The 26306-nt window shown below is 40.8% G+C and overlaps 1 protein-coding gene across 6 annotated transcripts in view; it reads left to right on the top strand.

Annotated features, from left to right (window-relative positions):
- LOC135494441 (guanine nucleotide exchange factor DBS-like) overlaps positions 1–26062 on the top strand; it is a 29222-nt gene extending 3160 nt beyond the window's left edge. For 2 of the 6 annotated variants that reach the window (XM_064782418.1, XM_064782412.1), the window contains exons 2-21: positions 13388–13477; positions 13647–13761; positions 14729–14752; positions 16003–16093; positions 16280–16393; positions 16792–16908; positions 17124–17267; positions 17464–17600; positions 17800–18034; positions 18282–18665; positions 18783–19073; positions 19304–19489; positions 19710–19825; positions 20012–20177; positions 20374–20592; positions 20786–20992; positions 21170–21402; positions 21654–21822; positions 22334–22556; positions 22711–26062. In XM_064782418.1, the coding sequence (XP_064638488.1) occupies positions 13396–13477; positions 13647–13761; positions 14729–14752; positions 16003–16093; positions 16280–16393; positions 16792–16908; positions 17124–17267; positions 17464–17600; positions 17800–18034; positions 18282–18665; positions 18783–19073; positions 19304–19489; positions 19710–19825; positions 20012–20177; positions 20374–20592; positions 20786–20992; positions 21170–21402; positions 21654–21822; positions 22334–22556; positions 22711–22817 (3360 nt within the window). In that variant the 5' untranslated portion in view covers positions 13388–13395 and the 3' untranslated portion in view covers positions 22818–26062. Of the gene's footprint in view, positions 1–8463; positions 9277–11869; positions 12001–12184; positions 12747–13387; positions 13478–13646; positions 13762–14728; positions 14753–15740; positions 15756–16002; positions 16094–16279; positions 16394–16791; positions 16909–17123; positions 17268–17463; positions 17601–17799; positions 18035–18281; positions 18666–18782; positions 19074–19303; positions 19490–19709; positions 19826–20011; positions 20178–20373; positions 20593–20785; positions 20993–21169; positions 21403–21653; positions 21823–22333; positions 22557–22710 lie in introns of those variants that run through there. The other 4 variants (XM_064782415.1, XM_064782416.1, XM_064782413.1 and 1 more) reach the window with 4 other exon arrangements.
- Positions 26063–26306: the final 244 nt, after the last annotated feature.

Here is a 26306-nt window from a genome sequence, read left to right as displayed (position 1 = left end):
CTTTCTCGAAGGAGGTGATGTCTCTGAATTAGCAGCTTTGAGGTTTGGCCATATTGACCACAGATTTCTTGCTCTCAACGGAGCACAGTGTTATTGTTGAGTATGGTTAGGTGTTGGACTTGCCATCCAAGTGTTGCAATATGACACACAAGGCTCTGAGAGAGCGTCCCTCTTATGATCTCTAAAGCTCTGATCAAAGAGAGAAAGTCGGGCTAACTATATTCGTCCTCATGTACCATATACACCTTTCCGAAAATGTGGCGCTGAGTGTCCGAAATAGTGATGTCATAAGAGGAAACTAGGTCTTATGGTGGAGGGACAAAGGAGATAGTCATGGTTGACCAACACACTTGAATGCCTTTAATGACGGACAAGGGGGAAAAAGTTAGTTCCAATGCAAGCCACCAATTTCGGGAAGCATGTATATTCGGCCTCATATACCATATACCACCACACTTCAGTCACTAGAACTTTATGCCATGTGGACTTGTTTTCAAGTGATTTTACCACATGGTGTAGAACTATGATTTGCTCTATGTAGGGGTGCTGCTATTAAGGTACGGCACATTAATCAATTAGTGGTAAAAATCGATGAACAATCAAAACATCCTTGTTGAAATTGTAATTGATTTTGAGAAAAATCCATAGACTGAGTGATGAATATTATATAGAACCTGTGATATTGTTAGAGGGCTGGTCAGTGGAGGCTCTCTGTTAAAGTTTCAAGCCTTGGCTGGACGGATTTTGGTGAGAGTCTTCTTCCGAAATGCAGATCTATTCGGATATAATCTCCTTTCAGTTTCCCAGCCTGATTGTCTCTTGCCGATTGATACCCAGGGCTTGTGTGGTTGCTATGGTTTCACACACTCATATTTTTCTCTAATGTGTCAATGTAAGTGTACACTTGGGTGCCACTGGCGTCGACGAGATCAATAAATTAGTTCTGCAGGAAACAGCTAGGTGGGGCTAATCATCGCTCTTGAAAGGTGTGACCGCATTCACCTCACTGTGTATGATTTCAAGGCTAAAGATCAATAAATTAGTTTTACCAACATCAGCTTGGTGGAACTAGCAGCTCTGATCAGAGCCAAGTTCACTCATCAATATGTTAGTTTCATTCAAATTGGTTAGATGGAGATAAATGTTCTTTTTAAAGCTTTGGCACCTATGAGAATGATACAAGATACATCAGAGCCAAAAATAAAGGAAGACGAGTAGGAGAATGGTCTTGCCTGATGAGTCGCGTTTGGCAGCAAGGGGGAAGTAGCCCTGAAGACATATTTTTTCAACTTGACCAAAATTTTTGCCAAAAGTTATAGAAAGTTAAATGCAGTTGCTGTCGAGTGACATCTCTCTCCCAATGATGAAACAAGCTTTGTTTTCAGCATGAAATCTTTAACAAGTTGGAGACACAATATAATTATGTATTTGACTAACAGCTGTCGATTTTTCTGTCTTTCCAGGTAGGTCTACTGCTTTAAAGTGAATTTTGTAGTTAAAAGTTCGATGTGCTCATTTGTCACAAGGCGGTAAGTTGAAATTATGCAAGATCATGCTCTGTATTATTTCATGATATATTCATGTGATCATCTGCTTTTCAATTTAAATCTTCTACTTCATTACACTCTCTGGATATGAAATTACCAAATCTTCTGCAGCACTAGAACTTTATAATATGCCCATACTGTTTAGCGCTGTTCTTTCCTTCAACATGTTTAATTCGTATCTCAATAAAATTCCCCAACAGTCATCACGAAACCATGAAGCGTATCTTCATTCATGTCTAGGCCCATTAGTTGCATCATCTATCAAGTAATTTCATGTTAAAATACAATTTATCATCCTTGCCTTCACTTTCGACATTGTCAAGAGCTCTGATTATTGCTTTTTCAATGGTTTAATAAAAGTTACAAAAATCTCTATCTGCGTTCGTCAGTGTTGAGTTTAAAATCGATCTGTCTGCGTCTTTTGTTCTAGAGTGTGTTGAAGGATATCCTCGAGAGATCTCATCTTGTCATTTGGTATATGGGTTTCGTTGAATCGAGAGCAGTAGGCTTTACAGTCGAGATGAAGAGGAATAGTTTCTTGCTCCAACATCGCTTTGAATGATGATGTTTTTGGTAGCTAGCTGCTATTTCGGTGATATTTTTTAACGTTTCGTACAGCCGTTTGTGTTGCTTCTTTCATTAAATCTATGGTGACACTGGATTGTTCATGGATTTTGTTACAACTTTGTTGGGGAGGGGTTGAAAGATACCTTTTGGCAACTGGTAACTTAATCTGCCCCACTTGGCTCCTGCCTAAAGTTGTCCATTAAAAGAGCATATCATGCATGTCAAATGCTAAAGTGTTCGTCCATGTCTCGAAACAGCGGATCGCTGGTCGTATACCTATTGATCTTGAAGCTCCTGAGGAACTGAGCGAATCAGTCTGGAGCCTGAGGCAGTGATGGCATGAATTTCAAATCACTCACTGGAACAATATATCGACTGCTAGCCTGCTGGTCGCTGTTCTGCAGTGCTCAGCCTGTATTTGTGATTTTGCTGATTCTGATGTGTGAAGAAGTAGTTTTGCCTTTCAGATTGGCAATTTTCGAATACTTTGGAGAATGTTGGAAGGAAGAGTTTGCGATGGTGTGAACTTTGTTCCGCAGTGCTCAGCCTGTATTTGTGATTTTGCTGATTTGGAAGTATGTGTGTTCTGATGGACTGGCTTTGTGTTCCAGATTGGTGATTTTCTTGGCGAGTGTGTGGGGGAATAGGTTCTGGTGATGTGAATTTCAAATCGCTCTCTGGATGGATATCAGCTGCTCATCTGCAGGTCACTGTTCTGTATTTGTGATTTTGCTGATTTTGAAATGGAAAAACATTTTGAATGATCTACATTGCCAACATTGAACTGACACGGTTATTCGTCTTGGCTATTTCAAGTATAACCTTGCCAATATCACTGTACGTATCTTCGAACATATCAGACCAATCATAATCACTTGTGTTCAACTTCAATGCTCCCAAAGAAGTTTTTCAAATGCCGAAGCATCTTTGTCGATGATTTGTTTTCGAGAACATGGCTGCTTTCCTGCTAGAGGTAGATAGCTGTAGAACAAACAACAACTCGTCCGTTGAGAACGATGATGGCGTGTATCGTATTCATTTGCCATCGTTAACAAAAGTCATTATCAGGAAACGGCAGGTTGTCCCCACACCATCTTTACTTAGATACCTGCGATGTGCCACCTTTGTCCTTTACGGAAATGTCATCAGCATTAGTGGAGACAATGAGGTGTCTGCAGATCGTTCTTGGTATTGTTTCTTGGGATACAATTCTGGAAACAGTCGTCAACTGTGGCTTAACTCGTTTGGACTAACTACAGTAAAGGACAATACGATATCTGTCTGAAGAGAAACAACAGGCCTTTGCTGTAACCCATCGTTCTCCTAACTCATGTGGACGTTCGTGTGCCCAATGTGAGGTCATTCGCCTGTCTTTCTACATCTTCTTCATTAGTTCCTGCAGACAGTCAGTCCTACACGTCGGATGTACTCTCTTGCCTTCTGTATTTCCGCTCTGTGTCTTTGAACAGTTGGTCCTAGATTGACAACTTTGGATCATATTTCTTTTCTGAGGGCTTCGTGAAGTGAGCAGTCTTGAAGTACATGGCTCATTGACATCATCTGGTACTGCTAGAGCATTGGGTCTGTGTTCCAATTTGGTACTGTGGAGCATATGGGGCCAGATTTTGATATGGTAACTTTCTCTTCCCTTGTCTTGTATTCAAAGGACAGAGGATAGAAGTACGAAGACATGCAAGGGTCACAAGGAAGGTGGAATAGCGTCTTGTTCATCTGCATGAAGCAGGTGCATCAAATTCACGATTTGAAACGTCAAGGAAGTCAACTTCTGATCACTCTGCTCTTGCAATTTTGTATTCACAACATGAGCCACCAAAAATCCCTCGAGCACTTTTCCATTAATGAAGTTTGACTGTTTATTGAGTTAATGGCAAATTTAGTCTGAAGTTTCTCGATAATCGTGTTTTTCTCCTTTGGCGTCTATCGCGATGGGTGCCATCTTTGCTACTCATTGAAATAATGAAGGTTTTTATCTCATTTGGAATGAAATTATCGACAAAAACCCCAAGATTATCGGTCTAGGTTCGGCACGGAGCATGTGATTATTCTAAAATTTGGCATCGTGTTTTCTTCTTGAATTCTATGACGTTGTAAAGAACATAATGATGCTGCGGTACATCCTGTACTGAAGTAAAATATGTAGATGTTGTCTTTAATTCTGTCTAACCAATCAGACGATGTTCTTAATGAAAGATCCCACGTCGTTGTCATAAAAAATGGCGGAAATTGCCACAGCTGGAGTGTGGAGATTGTGCACTCAAACTGTGAATTATAAAAAATTATCTTTATTATATTCTCGGAACATGCTGCAGACACAGGTTGTGTTTCATTGGATAGAAATATAATATTCATGCTTTGTTCCGACCAGGAACTGTCGTGACTTGCTGCATGTGTAGTAGGATATGTGTAGTTGGACATAATATTGGAGTTATATTGCAGTAATAGTCAATACAGCAGCCTTTTCACGTGGAATTAGATTGCTTTATATCCATTTTCCTCTGTGGTGTGAGTTTCATTGGCATCCTCACTGACAAAGACGTCCGTTGGATTCTGTGGATTCAGGGAACTAATGAATAACATCATTCGAAGTTAAAAAATTTGGGCTAGTTTTGATATGGTCTTCAAATTGGATTAACAGGTGTAAGCGAGACCCAGTAATTGCATTTTTCAAAGTGAATTTTATACTCACTCTCTTCTGGTGTGCTAGATGGAAGTTCGCTTGTTGGGAAGTAGAAATACAATTCTTCATTTGGCACCGTGTGCAATGCAGTTCAGCCTACATGTGGCTCAAAATTGTGAAGTTCAATATTGTTATTGAGGCGTGTGCTCGTTTGCATAAAGTGAATTATTCTTGTCAATATTTCATAAAAATTCAATATTTCATAAAAATAATGTAAATCTTCTCATTTGTTCCGATTCATTGTCATCTGCAGCTGTTTGTGTGTGCATTGATTGTTTGCAAAAAAGCTATAACTTCGTGATATTATTCTTTGATCAGGTGATTCAGCATGATAATCGTGGCAATGAGCTGAGCTTGGTGTCCAGGCCTCGTTTCCTTCCTGTCTTTGTTTCGGTCATAAAATTGTCAGGTGATTTGAAGTACCGGCAGATCTGGGTGAATCTGGAAGGGCCTGAACCAATATCAAGTCTTTTTGGATATCATTGCACAGAAGGCGTAAACTGAAATCCCCATTATTTTGCAGTCCAAAGGAATTCCAAAGGAATCAACCGAAAATTTGTGCAAATCTACAAGATGACCAGTCGATTGCCCTGCTGATTGTGACCAACAAGCATCTACTGAAGCATCTATCACTCAGTCCAAGTTGTGATCTGTCTGAGCTGGAATCTGCATCTTTCCGCCTGTTCCATCAGTTCTGTTTGTTTCTTGGATTACTAGGAGGTCCGCATGTACATTCACTCCGATTTGAAAAATCTCAAAAACTTTCAACCGTCCTTGAGTTGAGAGTAATGAGCTACTTGTGGGTTCAAATTAGCTGATTGTATGTTCTTGGCTACCTGTCGATCTTCCTCACAGGTTGGTGGTCGTTTCGTTGTATTTGAAAACAAGTTCTTGCAGGTGCAAATCTTGTAGCATTTTTTTTTCCATCTGTTGGATGAATGATTTGCTTCTCTTATCTCGTCTGTGAGAGCAATGAAGAACAGTGGATAGAAAAGGATTTTCTTGAAACAGCTTCAGGCTGTTGTTATCCTTGTGATAAAGTCGATATTTTCTTTTACAAATGCATGTTGATTTCACTCCGGGCTACTCATCATTTCTCGAGTTATCTGTTGACTTTGTGTGGTCTTACGATTAGTGTCATTTTTATACGAGAATGGGAAGTTGCTGATCAAGATGAATGATATCAGTAGTACTGTATATCGGTATGATATTACCAGTTTTGTCGATCAATTTAAATTTGATGGTGACATGTGTTTGAGTGGTAGTCATCCCATTATCCATACAGATGTTCTGTTCCTCGGGTCAAGCTTTTTGTACTGAGGCAACAGTAGCTTCATGATGAAGAATCAAACTGACCTAACACTCATGTGACAAAATTCTTCATCAGTGCGCTTATCCGTTATAGATTTGCTGATAACAATTTCCTGTTCAAATATTTGTAATCATACCAGCTTAGTTTCCTCATGTTGTTGACAGATTCTCCAAGCGATTGCCAAAGCTAGCGCGGCAATGTAAATCATTATCTTCATCTGACCCATTGCCCTGTATTGATCATTCCCCAAGCTTCCGTAACCTCATCCGATCATCGGATAAAGCTTGCAAGAGAACATTGCCCAGTTATTGGTTCTGCATTCTTTCAGCCAATCTCCTCAACAGGTGCATCTACTTTCGGATGGTACGAGCAGTTAAGGTCTCGTGTCTGACCAATTCTCTTGCGAATGCCTCAGTGAATTCACTCACCAGTCGGATCAGTTACTTGGGATGCCTGCGAAGTACCTTAAGTTCTCAATACTTCTTGTTGAAACGCTGCTGATTCTGGTGGGCGGAAGCATGTTTAACAATTGAAGGTGAATAGCTTCTTGCCTCGAATAAAGTGGAGGTTGGATGACTATTGACTTGAGGAGCAGTTCAGATCTGATTCGCACCTATGCCTATGAGGCAGTGATTTGTTGAGAATTAATTGGCTGTATGTCATAGCTGGGTTTCTTAATTTAGGATATCTTCTTTGTGGTATACAGTGTTTCAGCTGTTCTGATCTTACAATCATCCTAATGAATCTTGGAGACTTCCAAATACCTCCTTTCCACCGGATATCTGGTGTCCGTTGGTCTTTTCGAATTGTGGCCGTATATTGATTCTGATGCGTATTGATCACTCCTAGATGAACACTAATCAGAATATCATTAGGAATATTGCCCATCAATCAAGCAATATTTCCTATAATGGATCACTTGGATTTGATTTTCTTCAGGGGTAGCCGTCTTGTCTGCTGTCAAAGATGTGGCTGACTTCAGAGTGTGGTATTCTGGTGGTGATCAGTTCTTTGTGAGCAATGAAAGATAGCTGCACTATTTAGGAACATTGACTTCACCCATTCAGTTTTCTGAGGCATTTCCCTCTCTTATGTTGTCAGAGATGTGGCAAACTACAGTGGATATTCTGGTGGTGATTGGTCGTTTGTCAGAGTCATGAAAGATAGCTGCATTCTTGAGGAATATTGACTTCACCAAATGAGTTTTCTTCAAGCGTTACACCATCTCGTCTGATGAAGAAATGTGGCGAACATTCGCTGTTGTATTCTTGAGGAGGTGATCAGTGATGTTTGTAGCTTGGAGGCATTTGTGAGCGATGCAAGTTAGCTGTAGATCTTGAGGAGTATTGTATAGATTTGGAATATATTTACTAAACAGTCTGGCAAATGTGGTGGAATAATCTAGGTTACTGCCTGCCTCCAACACCAGCTGCCTACTTGAAGCAAATCTTCTTGAACTCAATCAAACCCAGTGATCAGATGTACACAGGAATCTATTGATTATCAGTGATTGGTTCTGAGCGTAGATATCTTATTACCAATCAGATGAACTTGCCATGTTTCTAAATCTGGGATGAACTCTCTGATGCTGGGGCATGCCTATTTGTGTTATTTTGAGATCGGTGGTATGTATGGCACCAGATATAGAATGGACAGGTCATAAGGTTTTACTGACCCATAATTAGTGATTCATGGTGATTGGTGTAGCACTTGCAGACCATCAGTCTTGCAACGCAAGTGCTTGGGTTCAATGCCTGACAGGATGGTCACTTGAAATTTTGTCCTCTCTCTAAACCACTTGCTAAAATTTTCATTTGGAAAAAAGCTGATTAACTTCCTCCACTTTTATTCCAAACTGCTCAGTAACTGATACCAGTTATCAATTGAACATGCCCTACCATGATTGGATAGATTAAATGGATTCTTCATGATTGGTTTTCCCGTGTATTCATAAATCAGTTTGGCAATCTCGTCTTTTTTCTTCTGGTTTATGCAAGTAAAGATTGGTTCTTTGGATCTGGGAAAATGAATAGAGAATGCTATGGAGAGGTCAGTGGTGATCCTCAAACAGGCTTTACCGCAGAAAATACATCATAGTAGCAAAACACAGACAAAATGGAGGTCATGTCTCTATCACAGAAAGCAAATTTTGTCTGAGATCCGCCTAACCTGCGATTCTTACGTCATGAGTGCGAAGCACTTTTGACTTTCTGACCATGTCCTGGTACTTGTGATCGAGTAGTCCACAGTCTTCTATCGAACCCTTGTTGGTGCTTTAATGGTCTACCCATAGCTCGAGTTTGATGAAGAGATTTCTGAGCCAGAGTGGCGTTTTGACTCTTTGACCTGACCCATCTCCTACATCATGATACAGCCGTGCCTTGGTGATTGATTTGTCCTACTCAGATGACCCTTGATTTGATCCACCGCTCCCACACTCATAAAGACTGACAGGCGATTTATTACAGATTTTACGATTTCTCCGATTCTGTCATATCTGAGGGCGAGATATCTGATTTCGTGTAGGACGCTCACTTATTGGGATCAGTAGTTTCTATTTTCAATGTAGTCTATAACATTTCTCAACTATTGATAAATGGTTCTTTCAGTGGGATGTACTTTTCAATTCCGTGGGTGTACTGGTTCTTCTCACACTAGTACTCGTAGTAGGCATTTGTGGATTGGTTGGCTTTCTGTTCTCAAGTGTGTTGATTCAAATTAAAGAGGGGCAAAGAAGGATTTCTCTCAAGTGATATTGTGACTATTATTGCAATAGCTTTGATTTTACATGTAGTTAGTGATACAATACGTTAAAGTCAGAAATACTCACTGGATCAGATGTGTTGCCTGTAACTATGGATACCATGACAGAACTTCTCTCAATGACCTTGACAAAGGTCACAAGTGACTCAGTGACCTTGACAAAGGTCACAAGTGACTCAATGACCTCTACGAAGGTCGCAAGTGAAATTTGACCATTGCCTCGTTAGAATAGACTTGTGATATCTGTTGCAATAATTTGGATATAGTCTGTGATAAAATGGCTGCGTTCAGTTTTGATATGATTCCATGTTGGCCGTGGTTGATGGATCTATTCTCGTTCATTACGGACCAGGAGGAGGAGGAGGAGGTTCAGGACCTGGAACACCAAGGTAAGGTTAGCTTCAAATTGACCCCTCTGTCTTTCTACTTGCCACGATCTTGGTCTCTTTTTCGACTGCTATGGCAATGTGAGTGTGGGCAATGCAAAATAAGTTACTGACGAAGCCCCTTCTTGCATTTATTTATGAATCATTGACAGAAGTATAAACAAAGATTCCTGTGTTTATAATAGTTCATATTTCAGGCTTTAAAAACACCAAGTAGACCCCGAAGACCTATGGAGTATGCACTCACACCTGATGCATGAAGCGCTTGCTTAATGCTTCTATCTCTCGTACTCAAAGTCTGTGTGTGAAGTAATCATATTCAATATCTTAATTCCTGCATTAGCATCTGCTGAATTGCTTATCGAATGACTAGCCTTCCATTCGATATGTAACTAGATGCCTGGAGGAATGGCAGCGAAGTTCTTTTTCAATTTCATTCTCTCAATGCTCTTGATGCAATGCCAGACTCTAAGTCTTACTCAGTGCTTTGCCAGCTTTCAACTTGGAGTCTTTTCGAATATCTCCCAGTCCTTCCTTTCTCATGTGTTCTATTGACAAGTTTCATTCATATTCAACTGGAGTATATACAGTAACTGCTTCTACTGTACGGAAACTAGGGATTGGATTTCAAATTACTGATGTCAACCAGGATTTTGTTTCTGTTCTGGATAGCTGTCATATCGGGAACTTATTTTTGATTTGGTGTTCCCAGTGATCAAATCACAAGATATTTCTTGCCACTTGGACAGCTTCCTTGTTGAGCAAGCTCCAGGATCTGCGGTGTTCAAAGAATGCCTCAATAAGGCTTCTTTTCATCTGAAATCCCAATTCCAAAAGTGAGAAAATGACTTGGCAGCTTTTCTTTGTGGTTTTCCCCTTAGGTGTATTATCAATTACCTTGGCGATTGTCATTGGAATATTCGTGATGAACTCAAACAGGGAAGGGAATAAAAACCGGTAAAAGACACCCCAATCCAATGTGAAGCAAGACTTTGCATAAACCGTACAAAAATGGTGTCTTATGCCGAAGTTTTGACAGGATTATCATCGGCGATATATTTCCCAACATTTCTTCAATATGTCCAAAATCTAGCTGAGAGGATTCGCACCCTAAGATCAAGTAAGACATTTTCCTCATTTCAGTTTTCAGTTCGAGGTGTTTCAGTACAGAAATTACCACAAAACTATAGTATTGACTTATGGCTCCTGGCAGTGTGTGCTGTACTTCTCCTTTACCTCTATGCAATTTCTCCACGAATACATGTACTAATCTTCCAGAGAAACGACCAGTTATTACCTACCCAGCCTTCAATCAATACACAACTGTCACAAACATGTATATGTCGAAATAACAATGTTTGAATTCATGCAATTTGTACAGATGTGTAAGTCAACACGAGGAGAGTGGATAAGATTTTAAAGTCAAACACAACGTTGATACACTCTTGACGTCATATGATACGTTTCCTCTTTGATATAGCTAGGTAGTAATGCGGAGATAATATGCGCTCCAGGGGCTCGATGACATTTTATACTTCATGCTATAGCGTGATGTTAAGAGTATGTTATCGTTATTTCTGCGGAAAATATCAGTGGGATATGGAGTGAAATTAACCTATGCATATACGTTGTTCGTAGCGGACTAGATTATGGTTTGCTTGGTGTGAATTTTGTGATATTTGAGACAAGGATAACTGGATAATATGAAAAGTTGTTTCATGGTCTTAGGTTTTCCTGTTTGGAAGGATGTCGTTTGGTCTGTGTGTGATCTAAATAGATTGATATGGGGGTACTTTATTCACAATTAGCAACAGTTACGTGTTTTTTGAATGAAATCCCTTTGAAAACATTCAATTCAAGGTCTTTGCTTGATTTGCCAAAAGCTTTGATACGGCCAATGGCGATTTTAAATCTTTGCCAAGCATTTGCTGCCTGCAGAGTTCAATGGCCTGTTGAATGCCTTTGACACCTTTCCAAGATGGCCGACTATCGATTGGCCTTGCGAGCAAGTCAGGCCATCTGAATCAATAGGCGAGACGCGTGAAACCAGGATGTATTAGTTTGAATATATCAGAAAGGGATTACTAGCTCGATAATGTGAAGTTTGGATGAATTTGCAGAAGCCATTGGCTGGATTTATTCTTGTGTGAAGTTCTTCTTGGGTTTCCCCTGACATAACGCCTGGTCTCATGTTCATCCAGGGCGGTCAGTAGCGTGGTAGAAGTGTTTCTTTCCTGTCCTTTCCCAGCAATTTGAATAGATGGCATTGGTGTCATCAATCATGACCATACTGCATGCCTAGCAGCCTTCCAGGAAAGCCATCTTCCAATCTTCTCACCAATTATTAACTTGGTGAGTGGACTCAAGAGAAATCAAATCATGTGCTTGGTAATCAAATGAACTTTCATGGAACGGGGTGTTCTTGTCCATGTACTTGTACATCAAAGAATGATTGCATGTCATGAAGAGTGGACATTCCCTCATTTCCAACTTGGTCTCTGTGACTGGCTAGTCTCTTAGGCGTTCCCTCTGCATCCTTGGAGTTGTTTCAGAATATCGAAAACCATTGAGATTATTAATTTCTCTGAGAAATCACTGCACCTCCATATTTGTGATCAAAGGTATTTGAAAACCTCTAAAGCTTTGTTTCTGAGAGTCTACTATCTGCAGGAACTGAGAATACATTGTGTTGGCCCGGCAGTAACTTCTCCATGTAGAGGACCCACTGTAAGTCTCATAGTAAAATCAATTCACCAACTCTAATTGCTCCCACCAACTTTAAGTACCACTCGCTCTGAGTTGAGTGTTACCCATCCTCGGAGGGAATATAATGCATTGGCGGTATCAAAGTCCTATTTTATCATCTGTTGGCCGAACACTGTTTAAAGTGATTTCGCTCATGCACTTTTAGCCCAATCTGAATCAAATCACTTTGGCTTATCAAGTTCATCGAGGAATTACGAAAAATGCCAGATGTTGCCTTCTCATGACGAATCGAATGACAATGTAATACACTGCTTATAGATGGTGTGTATTTGACTTTGATTTGCGGATACGAATGAGCATTATCACCAGTTTTCTCTGGACGTTAGCGGATGAAGTGGAGTAGACGTCGTCGTGTAGACTGATTTTCAGTTTCAGGGTAAGAATGGGGTGAGACATAGAAATACAAATGTGGTGCTCCAAATGGACACGCACACATCCACATTTTTCTTGTTCATGAAGTTCTGGGCATGAATTTTCAAATGACGGATAGCGTAACAATGGTAACTTTTCAGTCTTACAAACTTTGGACTTAAAATTCACGGATACGAAACTTAAGATGGCTGTTGCGAATTGCGATGATTTTGACATCATCGACTGGGATTTAGCGATTCCCCGGTCGCCACAAATGGACCGTTGCTTACTGTGCAAAGTTCAGTATGATTGTCACTCGCAGGAACTGGTCATGTTCGTACCAAATGAACGATGTGGTAGGTCTGATTCAAAATTCATTTTCTGTGTAAGAGCAAAAGCACCAATAAGCTGTACCTAGAATCAGCTATACGGATTACTTTGCTGTCCTACTCCTAGGGAAAATATCAATACACCACCAGGCACAGCATAGCATATCATAATTTTTCAAAAATAACTATTGATGCGAGGAAGATTTCTATGAAAGAATCGATATGGTGATGCTGTACATGCGATCAAACCTAATGCATGATACATTAGAGGTTTACATACGGTTTGTACGGCGTATGTACAGTTCCATACTACCACCTGTTGTTGACCACTTAGTGAGAGGCGGAGTGGTCTACCGTCAACACAAGCTGTTGCATTAGTAAGCATTATGGCCGTTATGATATCAATGTTTTATCTCCATTATATGGCTATCTCCATTACTCTGTAATTCTCTAGTTTGGGCCTTTCCCCATTCTTCCCCCAAATGAGGTTTTCCTACTGCAGGTCATCACACTTCTGTGGAAAGATTTCCTGCGACCTTATTGCCACTTTCTTCCAGGCTGACAACTTCTCTCATGGTTCCAGTGTGAAAAATACGTTATAGCTCTTCAAGATTTCATGACAATCACCATCAGATTTTCTCATTCAGTTTGTGTTTCTATCTTTGCAGAATATGTTATGGCACAGAGTGACCCGTGTGGTGACCTGACGGTCCTTGATGTCGCCGACCTCCTGCATGCCAGATACTCTTTCATATCAGGTAAGATATTGAATATTAATACATGTATCTGTCTTCAGGGGCTACATTTTGGTGGGGGGGGGGGGGTACAGGTTATCTTGGGGAGGGCCAAACGACACATGTTTTCTGGTGACCTTTTGGGCCATTTCAATGTTCGTAACTATATATTTCTCATCTCTCTCTCTCTCAGGGGGTAAAGATCGCTATGGCCACACCCTCATCACGTTCCCCGACAATCCAACCGCACCTGAACTCAGCGAGGAGCAGTACAGAAAGGTCGTCAACTATCTGACATGTGTGCCATCGTAAGTAGGAGTGTTTTGTCCTTTGAATATGAAACTGTAGACCCCATTAATGTGAGCTGCGGCTTTTTGGGGAAAACTGAAATTCTGACATGGAGAAGGTTAATTCACAGAAGGAAAAGCAATTCACATTTTGGGCTCTACTGGTTCACCAACTATGGCAAAACCAGGCGCATTTCGCACAGAAGATGAGCTCAGATGACACCTGAGGAGGTAATGGAAGAAATTGATGTACTCAGATTTCACAAATGGCAGACAACAGTGAAATGAACTACTGGTCTGTCTCAGCCTGCCAAGCTCAGAGCGACAACGTATGGTTTTGCTGTGATGGATCACAGTTTTGATCAGAGTTGCACCACTGCACTTTGTTTTAACCTGCACCAAATCTTTCTTCAGGCTCTCAACTCTAAATCACTTTTAAAATCTTAGACACACATACAGTGTACATTAGGTATAAGTTTGCATCATAATTCAGATTTTAGAAACCAAACATTTCCAATGTTGTTTTTTTCAAGATTTCTAACTTCTAGACTATCAAGGCCTACACAAGCTACAAAACAAATACTGCCAAATGGTTGCCAAACCGCAACCGCTGCCATCAAAACAAGGCACCCAGTAGGCAACAACCCCTGCTGACACCTTTTAGTGCCACTCGGCATTGTCAGTCAATGAATGCATGTGTAGCAGCTTTGTCAACAGGGGTGGTTGCCTAAACAGCGACTGCAACACCCCTGTGGTGGAGGTTGCTGACATCTGCCAGGGGTGGTTGCCTAAACAGCGACTGCAACACCCCTGTAGTGGAGGTTGCTGTCGTCTGCTGTCATCGTTCTGTCACCATGTTTGACAGGCGGCTATCAATTTGTCATGAAGATGTCAGGCTTAAAAGATGCTAACCTACATCACAAATAGTTGTATAGTACAACTGTTGTCCGCTATCATTGTCCTTCCTCCATGTTTGACTATCTTTCAGCTTTATGTCTGACCCCGATGGAGAGTGAGTAACTGCATCTGTTCGTTGCCGTAACAACCATTTCCCCTGCTCGCTCTTGGTTTTTTCCTGCATTTTGAAATATTTTCAGCTTACAAAGTTGCATGTTTAATGTATTCAAAAGTTCAGCAAGTCGTTAAAAAACTAACCTGTTGATGTTTTTGCAATTTTATGCTGCATACATCTATAAACGTTTCCCGGAGAGTTCAGAACTCCTTTTCAAACGCATGTTGATTTAGTTACATGAAAAGTCCTAACATTTTTAGCGATATTCAAGTGTTTCCTTTAATCTAAAGTCACGCTTTTTATGTTTTTAAACAATTCGTTCCGACTGATTTATTTTTTGTTTGACAACTTTCATTTTTGGTCAAAAATGTGGGTTACCGGTTTCCAGGTACTTAAAAATGCTGTCATTTAAAGAAAAATTTTTAAAAAAATGTAGCACATCCAACTTTTCACTGTCACATCGAAATTTCAGATGTCTTAAATTGATTGAAATCTCGTCAACCAGTATAGTGTGACTCAGATTAGAGGTAATATCAGTGATTAGAACTAAATGAGCTGTTTTCTGGATTCTTGTACATTTATAAATATATTGTAAATAAGAATGCCATGTAAGATACAAAAATCTGTCTGTAAAATAGTGTTTATCTCCTTCTGATTCGGAAAATTGAACTAGCTGTTTTTCCTCAACACTTCTCAAACCACTCCCATAAAGTGTTTATAATTTTTGAAGTCCGTCCTATGGGAAAAGTTTGTCTCCGCAAGCCAGGGCAAGAGTACGTGGGTCTGTTTTGCTATACATCTGTGTCTTCTGTAAAAACATGTAAATTTTCTTTTTTTTGAAAGAATATGGATTTTTATGGAGAACAGTACCGCTGGCAAAATCTCTACATGATGAAATCTTTCCTAGCAACGGGCCAGTGTGGTTATCTATTGCTATCGCACGTCCCCTCTTTAACACTCGCGTTTTATTTTTTTAATGCTCACGCAGGTCTATAGATGAAAGGTAATTGTTAGCATAGTTTTTGCACGTTCTCCTGCTGTTGTAGTGAAAGGAATTGATATGCCCAACCAGTGGATTCAGCAGCAACCTTTTCAATGGTTTCTGACCTCTTTAGGTTAGGCTGACCAACTTTACCTGGGTGCATTCTAAGCGAATGAGAATAATCCATGTTGACTGTTGTTTCAGACTTGTCGCATTCCATCAGCGTTTTATTCCCCATCACTCATCTCTGCCCATCTTGTCCTTCCAGACTCGAGGGTTATAATGTCGGCTTCTCCCTGATCGTCGATCGGCGCCAGGACCGATGGAGCTCCGTCAAAGCCATACTTTGCAAGATCTCAGTGAGTAGCTTAATAGCCTGTATGACCAAAGCTTACACACACTTATCGCTTGTCTCCTTTGTGAGGGCCCGGGTTTGATTCCTGGTCGGTCTTGACATACTCACATCATATCAGATCTCTTCAGCTGACAACGAAGGCTTCCTCTGTGCGTCTGGTTTCCTTATACGTTCCCTTCTTTCCTTCCAGGGTTATTTCCCAGCTGATCTCCATGTTGTGTTCATACTGCGACCGAAGGGCTTCTTCCAGCGCGCCATCTCAGATATGGGCTTCAAGTTCGTCAAAGATGAATACAAATTTCAGGTGAGATGGCAATATTCTAGCTGAGTGTGTATGCCAGGGTAGCTCAAAGATTCAAATACAATGGGCACTGTTTAAGCTACTTTGGAGTCAAATTGTGAAATTGGCCTGCCAGACAGACTAGCTCGATTCTGAGGATGTAGCAGAAGTGGTAATGTGAGCCTAGCTGTTCATTGTTCAAGGAGGTATGACTTGGCCAGTATGGCACACAGCTGGGCAGAGCAGTGATATGCACTATTCAGTTGATCAAGTCTGAGTGAATGCAGAAGAAGGAGAAGAAGTTGGTAGGCCGAGTGCCTGTATGCTTGGACTGCCTTCAAGAGATGACGGCCGACACACCTATTTCACACAAACACAAAACATTTCCAGGCTAACACTTTGAATTGCTGATCTGATTTCAGGTTGTAATGTGTCATAGCATTGAGGAACTCCATCAACACATCGACAGGAATCAGCTGACCAAAGATCTGGGCGGGAATATCAAACATGATGAGAAAGAATGGATTCAACATAGACTTGTACGCAGCACTATTGACCAGCTTCAAATATCAAAAGTTGTAGAATATTCTCAAGCCCAGTTGACAAGGGCATAAAGATACTCATAATTTGCTCTTGCTGTGGAGTCGCCAAACTTAGCCAGGTTATGGGATCAGCCTCTGTTGATTTCAATGACCAGGCTGACATGAGCCTATATAAATGCTTCACATAAAAGTGTACCATTGTGTTTTTACAGGCCATAGAGAAATTCTCTGCCAACACGAAGAATATCTCGCAAACATTGACGGCGTTCATTCAACGACTTCGAGAAACCGAGCTTCCAAATGACGTTCAGGGAACTTTAGATTTGATACACGAGCATAACCTTGAGAAAAAAGAGGTAAGAATATTCTTTTGGCTCCTTTTCAGTATGCTGTAAATTCATCATGGACTCTCTTGCCTACAACCAAAATGTGGCTCACTTATGAATTTCTGCTACTACCTTAAGCAAGTTTAAGACTCGGATTGCCTATTACCTTAAGCAAGTTACATAACACACTTAATATAATTTTCATTGTTATTGTGTGTGTTTTCAGGTATTCGAGGACATGAACAGTGCGACAGAACACGGTGAGGCGTTATTAAACTGCATCAAGAATCCATGTATACCAGTCGATGATGACGAGTATGAAGTCAACTCGGACATGTTGGTACATGTTGTGGTGGTTCAACGGTACGTTTTATCAATCTTTTGAGTTCTCATTGCATGTCAATATGGTTTAGGGCTAGTTTGGTTCATTGGCCTAATGTTTCCTTGAAGAGAAGTCTGTCTTAAGCTGCTATCCGCTTGAATGAGGCAAATTTTTAATTTTTTTTTTTTTTTTAAATTTTTAATTTTTTTTTTTAATTACAATTCTGTCCTCATTTTCCAGGTTACTCACCCAACTACAAGAGACGGTCAACAACTGCCTACACTTCTGGGCAAAACATGACATGAAACTCCACCAGTGTCATCAACTGCGGAAATTTGAGGAAGCTTTCAAGCAGTTACAGTACATTCTTAACAACCAAATCGAGGAATTGAAGCGGTTGACGGATCCCGGCGACTCACTGCAGCGGGTCGAAACGTATCTCAGGAAGTTAGAGGAAATCCATAAAGAATCTAAGGTATAATATACTTTCCAGTGCTCTAGGTTTGGCTGAGAGGCTACTCAATGGCATTTACTAAACAGAAATCAATAAATGAGTGGCGGAACCCCCCTTGGGCTACCCCCTTGAACCATGAATTTTGGTGTATTGGCACCAAATCCCCATTGCACCTTCAGGGACACCGTTCCTTTTTCGAAGGTCTGGCTCTGCGACTAGAAACACGTGTTTGCCTGTGCAGTACTCGAACCGTTCATTGCTTTTTCAGGAGCCTTTAGAGAAGGCTGAAGAACTACAACAGGAGGGCGAGAAATTCATAGCAGACGAACACTATGCCGTGGATTGTATCATGCCGAAGTGTTCCGAACTGGAACGCATGTATAAGGAGCATCGAAGTTTGTACGAAGCTCGAAAGGAGATGCTGGAGACGTCGTTAGAACTCCAGCAGCGAATCGACAAGGCCAGTAAATGGTGCACTAAAGGCGTGGACCTCCTCGCGACGCAACAGATTGAAAAATGTCAAACACAGGATGGCGCTGGCGCGGCTGTGAGTGATATCGAGGCGTTCCTGATCACCGCTAGGGAGTTGAATCTCAGCAACCCTAAGGAATTCCGGAAGAAGTTTGATATCATTCTTACACCTGAGTCACGGGTAGGTACATGTAGCAGTATAATTTATATTCGTATTGGCAGTTTATTTGGGATATATTCTCATTTCCACTCATGTGTTGGTGATTGGTTCATAATAGAATTATTGTCTTTTCTTCAGAATACTGTCCAGAATGTCCTAAAAAGAATTGATGACGTTCAAAACATGTGTGAGAAGCGCCGCGACAGTCTCAAGAAGGTTGCAACAAAACTGAAAGAGAGGCCGATCCAGGCCGTCATCCCAGAACCCGCCACGCCGATCCTGACAAACCCACCGACGCATAATATCAACCCACCGCCGAACATGCGACCGCCTCAACGGTCGATAACGGATTATGAAATCCGACGGAAGACGCCGAAGCATGAAGTGGCAGCAAGGAAGTCGCGCAGTATTGACCAGAGAAGTAGTAGAGTAAGTATGAGGAATTCCTGCAATGCGCATGAGCAGACGACACCAAATTTCCTCCAAAACTAAAGAGTTAGTAGTAAAATAATTGAAGAAAAGTTGTTTGTATCAACTGGATGAACAATGTTTATTCAGTTTGTTCCACAATACCTTCTCAAGTTTAGCAGACGACATGGCTAAAGTTCCAAAAGTTTTCCTATTCAGGCTCAATTCAAAAGATCATTTTACCCTTTCAGATACGTGTTCAGATCTTACGAGATTATGACGGTACCGCTACAAAAGACGGCAACGAGAGCAGCACGTCATTGGACAGTGACATGGAGCTGAACCCAGACACAGTCAGCGACAAGCGCGGTCATGTCATGAAAGAGTTAATCGACACGGAGAGGATCTATGTCTCAGAACTTAGCAGTATTATTGAGGTAGGTGAAAACCAGAAAAGAGAAAGCAGACGGATGACTTTTCTCCGGCTTGGATTTATGGTGTTCCTTGGAATCGCGCAAATTCTATATTCCCAGGATGTCTGCAGCTGTTTATACTTTTACCCCTCTGTTGGATATTTGCTTGTACTCGCATAGGAACTTGAGTACGGGAAATCCCGCTTCAAGTTACACATATTGATGTCTCAAAATTTGTTTCCAGGGTTACATTCTTGAGATGGACAACCCAGACCTACAGGACATGATACCTGCAGAATTGATACAGAACAAAGATATCTTATTTGGGAACTTGGAGGAGATATATGAATTTCACAATGGGTAGGCCAGAAAGCAAACCAATCATGAGAAACTTCACACAGCAAATTACTGTCAAATTTAGTGTGTAGATTAGAAAATAAGTTTGACCATGATTGCTATGCTATGCTATGTTGCTATGCTATGTTAAATGGTAATGTAAAGCCATTTTGATGTAAGATTTACAGTGTCATATATCATCTCTTTCAGTTTCTTTCTGAAAGAACTTGAGAACTGCCGGAACACGCCGGCGTTAGTCGGGAAGTGTTTTGTCGATCGTAAGGAGGAGTTCGAGATCTATAGCTTATACTGCCAGAACAAACCGCAAGCTGAGTCAATACGCAAACTCATTGGAGATAATAATCTTTTCTTCAAGGTAAGATGTTGTGCCTGTATTGCTCTCTTGCTTCTATAGATGGCAGTTATCAATCTCAGCATGTGTTGTGAGGGCAAGCAGGTAATCACGAAACATAGTGGGAAGCACTCTGCCATTCTTCCTCAGACAGGCAGGGCTGTGTTGAGTCATGGCCCCTCAGTCTGCCAGCTCACCAATAATCTCATTTCCTTTTCAGGAGTGTCAGAAAAAGCTCGGCCACAAACTGCCCCTTAGTGCGTACTTACTCAAACCTGTTCAGAGGATCACCAAGTACCAACTACTGCTGAAGGAAATGTTGAAATATACAAAGAACCAAGTTGGAAACATGGAGCTACAGGAAGCTGTGGATACTATGCTGACCGTCTTGAAATATGTGAACGACCTCATGCATGCGTTGGCTATTTCAGGATTCACAGTGAGTTTGATTCGATTTTTAAAAGAGCACTTGAATGTGGGTCATGGATGAGTTTGTGGGGAGATTTAAAGATATCATCATCCAACTTTGAGAAGAAGTTAAGGAAAGGACCAGTTGGAGTGAAGTGTCAAATCAATTCTTACAATTACTTATTTTGGCATGAACTATAACCATACATGTTTGTTGTTTCCAGGGCAACCAAGAAGACCTGGGCCGCTTCCTGATGCAGGGACAATTCTACGTCTGGCAGAAACATGAAAAAGACAAAATCCGAGACTTCCGATTCAAGCCGCAAAATCGTAACGTTTTCCTTTACCAGAGGGCGTTGATGTTCTGTAAGAAACTCGAAGATCCCAACAATATCGAGAAAGTGCAGTACGTCTTCAAAAATCTTGTCAAGGTAAAGATGGCTTTCACGCAAGTGATTTTCTTTTTGTCTGAAAGCTCGATTTGTAGAGTTTCAAATAAAGCCTATACACTGTATGGATGCCTAAATGTTCATTATTCCTGAAATATAATCAGGCCCGCAAACAACCTGTCCGTGCTCCCCTTTAAATACTTCTCAATCTCATTCCAGACTGCTCAAATCGGCATGACCGAAAACGTCAAAACAGACAAAAAGAAATTCGAAGTCTGGTTACATGGGCGGTCCGAGGTTTACATCCTGCAGGCGCCTAATATGGATGAAAAGGCGCGCTGGGTGAAGGAGATCAAGAAAGTGTTACTGTTCCAGTTTGAGAGTTTGAAGGAGCAGCAGGAGCGGATCAGGAAGGGCTCGATTATGGCATTGAATACGGAGATTGACGTCAAGTAAGTTCCCGAAGTTGATGCCTTTTTTTCTCAAAAGCCTCAGACCTGATAACTCAAAGTACTGCTCATGTTGGCTAATTGCTGGTCCCCCTTTTGGACAATGATGAGTGACGCAGGTCTGGTCGCATTAATATAAAGTATTGTCTTGGTCACAGCTCATAGAAGTAGGCCATACCCCAAGCGTCCCGCGCCTCACTGATGTTGGCTGTGTCCTGTCAAAGACTTTACAAGTGCCACATTTTCATTTCCAGAACAAATCTCCAGAAATCCGCCAACGCAGTGAACAACAACAACATGGGTAGCACGACGCGAGTCAATGAATTGGATGGATTCTCCGACGATGGTTGGTCAAGTGATGAGTTTGACTCCTCAGAACAGGACAATGAAGGCCACCTCTTTCCAAGTCCTAGTGATAATACGGTAGGTTGGCTGTTTCTTCTGCTTCTTCTGTGATCACTCCTGTGAGCGTTTTCTGTCCCATTCTATTTTGGCTCCATTTGGGGTTGTTGGCCAAGTGTCTTCATCTCTGACTGGGATGGTCGAGTGACTGTGAACAACAATAAAGGCAACCTCTTTACAAGTCCTAGTGATTTATATAGCAGGTTGGTTTTGTTATGGGATCAGCTGTGTACTGTTGAGTTAGACAGCATTGAACCAAGGAAGTAGGAGCGGAAGTTACTGCCTCAACAGTTGAGTTCAAATTTCCTGTGAAGTGGGAGCACAGATTCGCTTAAACAATTGATAGATCTCTATCAAGTGCTTGACATAACTGTTAATCTAGCAATAATTCGAAATATTTCTTGTGCACTCCACTTAGACTAGAGCAATTATGTGCAGACAAGTTGCTACCACTTCTACTAGTGACAGCATGGTGTAACCTACTCGAGATTCACTTAGGCTTCATCCTTCATCCTTCGTTTCATTGTTCCAGGGCTCCCTTCAACAGTACATGGTATTAGCCGACTACGACAAAGTAGATGACCAAGAGGTCGGTCTAAAAGAGGGCGACGTTGTTGAAGTGATAAAGTGTGGCAATGACGGATGGTGGTATGTCCATGTGGTGCGGACAGCAGAAGAGGGATGGGCACCGGCAAGTTATCTCGACTGTATGTCGAGGGTCGCGTCCAGGTCAACACTCTCTGTTAGTAGTTTAGGTGAGTGAGGCTTCGAATCCATTTTTCGCACAAAACTGCTGAGGATACTTTTTCTGGCTATCCGATTAGTGGCTCTCTGCCACAGAGACTTTGCCAGTTTTAAAGGCTCATGATGGATCACTGGGTCTTTAATCCGTTCACATTCTCGTTTCAGAATCAGGAAACGGCAACGGGAATGGTAACGGCGGCCTCTTCCCTACAAGCAGCAGAAACAGTATCACAAGCACTGTCAGTATGACGATATTAGAGGACACAGTCTAATAAGCTCCCCTTGGAATGTGCATGAGGATTCCTGCACAATCGTTGGGCTTGGCTGGGTGTGAAATGTGTGAACATGACGCCTCTTTTGAACCATTTGCACGCTTTTGAAGCCTTGAACTGGATAAGGTGTACTGCTGTTTGGGTGTATCTAAGTACCTTGATGGACAGAAACAATCAAAAGTTTAGTTAGTGTAGAAAACTGTGTGGAGGACATTTGGATTTTCCTAGGTGGCATCGAAGAAGTTAGTATGAGTGGATGGATTGGCAGCTGGCAATCATGACAGCTGAAAAAGGCCAGTGGCAACTGCATATGCTTCCTTGCCCAGTGTGTCAGATAACTTGGTTATGATAAGGGGTCCCCCGTTGGCTCGAAAAGAGATACACATAGTTTGTATGCTACCCTTCTCAGCTTTACAGTGTTTTGCTATTTCTACTGAAGAAGCTTCTGCGTTGGTTGTGCTGCGAAATCAGGTTATCTGGCACACCGACAGCTGCTGAATTCAGAGTGCAGGGATTTACAGTCGCAAACATATACAATATTATGCAACGCAATCATGTATCATCATGTTAGTAATCATTTACCTCAACCTTGTCATGACTATCTGTACGATTCAACAAAGCTGGCAAAGCTGTGTTGAAGGAAGTTGACTTTGACCTGTGCTGAAGTTCAGTTCTGTATTGGACTAAAGTGCTGTATTTCAACCTCTTTGGCCAAAGTCAACTGGCATTACAGCGCTTTTGACAAAAACTAGTTTTCTGACATGTGGCCTGCTTTCATCACCATCTAATGTAATCATGTAGCGTTTTGATGCCATTGTTGTTGGGTATTATTCATCCATCCTGTTACTCTTGTTACAACTACACTGTTACTACTGTTACCATAGCAACATCAGATAACATCTGGGCGAAGCAGTCAATGTAGATGCTGTAAATTGCTTGATAAAAATTCTTGTAGACAGTAGAATTGCTGAAGAACTTCACATAAAGATCTTTGTTTTTCCAGCTTCTGTTTTGTTCATAGTTTTACTTTGACAGATTTTAAAATATTTTATTTTTACAAATGCTGACAGTCAAGTTTGGATTCTTGACCACCAATGAATGATATAGTGATTGGATGAAAATATTGTGCTGACATAAAAAATGCACTTTTTCTCGACAGTAAAAAAGACCCCTAACAGAGTTCTTCTCATAAACTTTTCGTTCAAAAATTTGACCAATGACAGTCAAATAGTTTTCGTAACCGCTGAAGTATGAGGCCTGTCTCTATCCTCAGCCTGTTGGCGTCTTGTTTTAAACGATACGCCAGCGACAGAAGAATTTCTGATGGGGGTCTTTTGTGGAATAAAATATTCATGCTACATATTCAGAGGTCTCAAATCTTTCTAATTCATTCTGGTTAAGTCATGATACTCTAGCCATTACCTTACTGACTATGGATACAATCAGCTATTTCTATGGCCTAAGTTTTGTGAAACACCCTGTATAACTCAACTTTACAGCTGATCTGACCATTCTTGGTGCACCCTGTATATTTATGTAATCTAACGCAGCCGTCTTTGGCTCAGTTTAATTTTGTAAGTTTATATATCACTTTGTGTTCAAGTAATCTGCTCTGTTGCTGCATCTGGCGTAAATCTTACCGTGCATCTTAACTCGCATTGCACAGGGCGCACCAAAAAATTATCCATTTGTAACGTGTGTCTTTGCTCTTTTATGTTTTTAGTCAAGTTTATTTTCATTCACATTCCTATTTTTAGTATGTAACTTATGTAACGGCTAGTGTACTTGAATATAGGATTAATTTAATCTCTGTTTTAATAGCCCGAGTCAGGCACATTTTGGACAGAACAGTACTGCTCTGAGGTCTTTCTGTTCTGTTCTGATGTTTGACAATCAGAAAGGTTTAATAGCTACCAATTCTCCATATTGTTTTGATTTCAAAAATCAAGAAAATAAGTTAGTGATTGATTTTTTAGAATATTTATACAAAGTTGGCGAGATATAAATTTGAATGAAGTGTCATGAGTGATTTTCAAATATTATACTAAATTATTAGAATTTTATCAAATTATCAATATTTTTTAATATCCGGCCCAATTCATTGTGATTTTTTGTCATCTTGTGTAAGTGCTTAATTCACATGTTGACTTCATTAAGAATGAGGATATAGATTTGTGAGTGTATTTTGTGTGCATGATCCGTGATTGGACTCATGTATTCAGTACATTTCAGTTGAAATGAACATTTCAATTGAAATGGAAGTGCTAATCAATTTCAGTTCATTTTATCTAATCTTTCACGCTCAGGTAAAAATGAACTGAAAATTAATACACATCGTCCCCAGGTTCTCTCAATCAGGTCAGTAGTGCATGTAGCACATGTGTCTTACATGTAGGTGTAGTGGGTGTATGTAGGGAGGCAACCTTGGGACGAGGTAAAATTTGATCATTTCACATGATTCTGTGATAAAAGTTTTCATTTGTCTGATTAACATTATCGCTTCTGTCTTTAAATATTTTGTCAAATTTGGGAGTAATACCCAATTGTTCTAAGTGACGTGGCTTTAGTTAATGTTGTTTTTGAAATTCGTCTTAGTTGTAAATGGTTTTCTAGGTCTTTTAAAGGGGGACTATAGGCAGGAAGCACGAGGCCAAATGAGTAATCGCCCGGTATTGATATGCACCGTTACTAAAATGGCTCTGATTTCATTTTGTGATGAAAATGTTTCTTGTACAATCATGTATTGTACTGTACACTGGTGGATCGACTTTTTTAACTTAATCTTGCCCCTGCCTTTGTCTCCCTTTAAAAGGATTAGTAATTGCAATGACTGGGATGTATAATTGTGCATCACAGCTAAAAGTAGTTGCACCTAGTCCTTTCTCTTTATCCCTATGTGTCATTTTGGTACCGGTGCACCATAATGTTAGTGCCAAGTTAACTATCACTGTAAACTCCTCATTTTCGCAGCATTACATGTTCTCGAAAACATCATTTCAGTTTTTGCATTATTACTGCAAGTAGGTGCGCTTTCCAATGATAAAACAGAAAATCTAAATGGTTAAATCTTGAATGACTTCATCTCACTCTAAGCAGGACCACTGCCCCTGTGTACTGTACTATAGATATGTGCAGTAGTAAGCTGGTGTGCATCTGGTCATAATGAATACTTTTGACTTATTGTGTGTAAATATTGGGAGCTAAGCTTGTACATATCACTGTGAATAAATATTTATCAACAAGAGTGAAATTATCTTTTGTGTTCATTTTGTGACATGCTGTAAGAATCATTTCAAGCAGCCCATGGTTGGATGTTCGATCAGCCAATCAGAATTCATCGTGATGTCAGGACATTCTTGATATACAAAAGGGCCAAGCCTCCCCACGTCTGAAGCATACCCTGTATGTTCACCCTCATCTGCAAGTCTGCCTCTGGAAAGCTTGTGTCTCGCTGTGCCCTTGAGGCCGGCCCAAGTACCTTACTTGGCA

This window comes from Lineus longissimus, chromosome 10, assembly GCF_910592395.1.
Source record: "Lineus longissimus chromosome 10, tnLinLong1.2, whole genome shotgun sequence".
Classification (NCBI taxonomy): Eukaryota; Metazoa; Nemertea; class Pilidiophora; order Heteronemertea; family Lineidae; genus Lineus; species Lineus longissimus.
The sequence above is the reverse complement of the archived record's forward strand: the minus strand, read 5'-3'. Positions and strand labels throughout refer to the sequence as shown.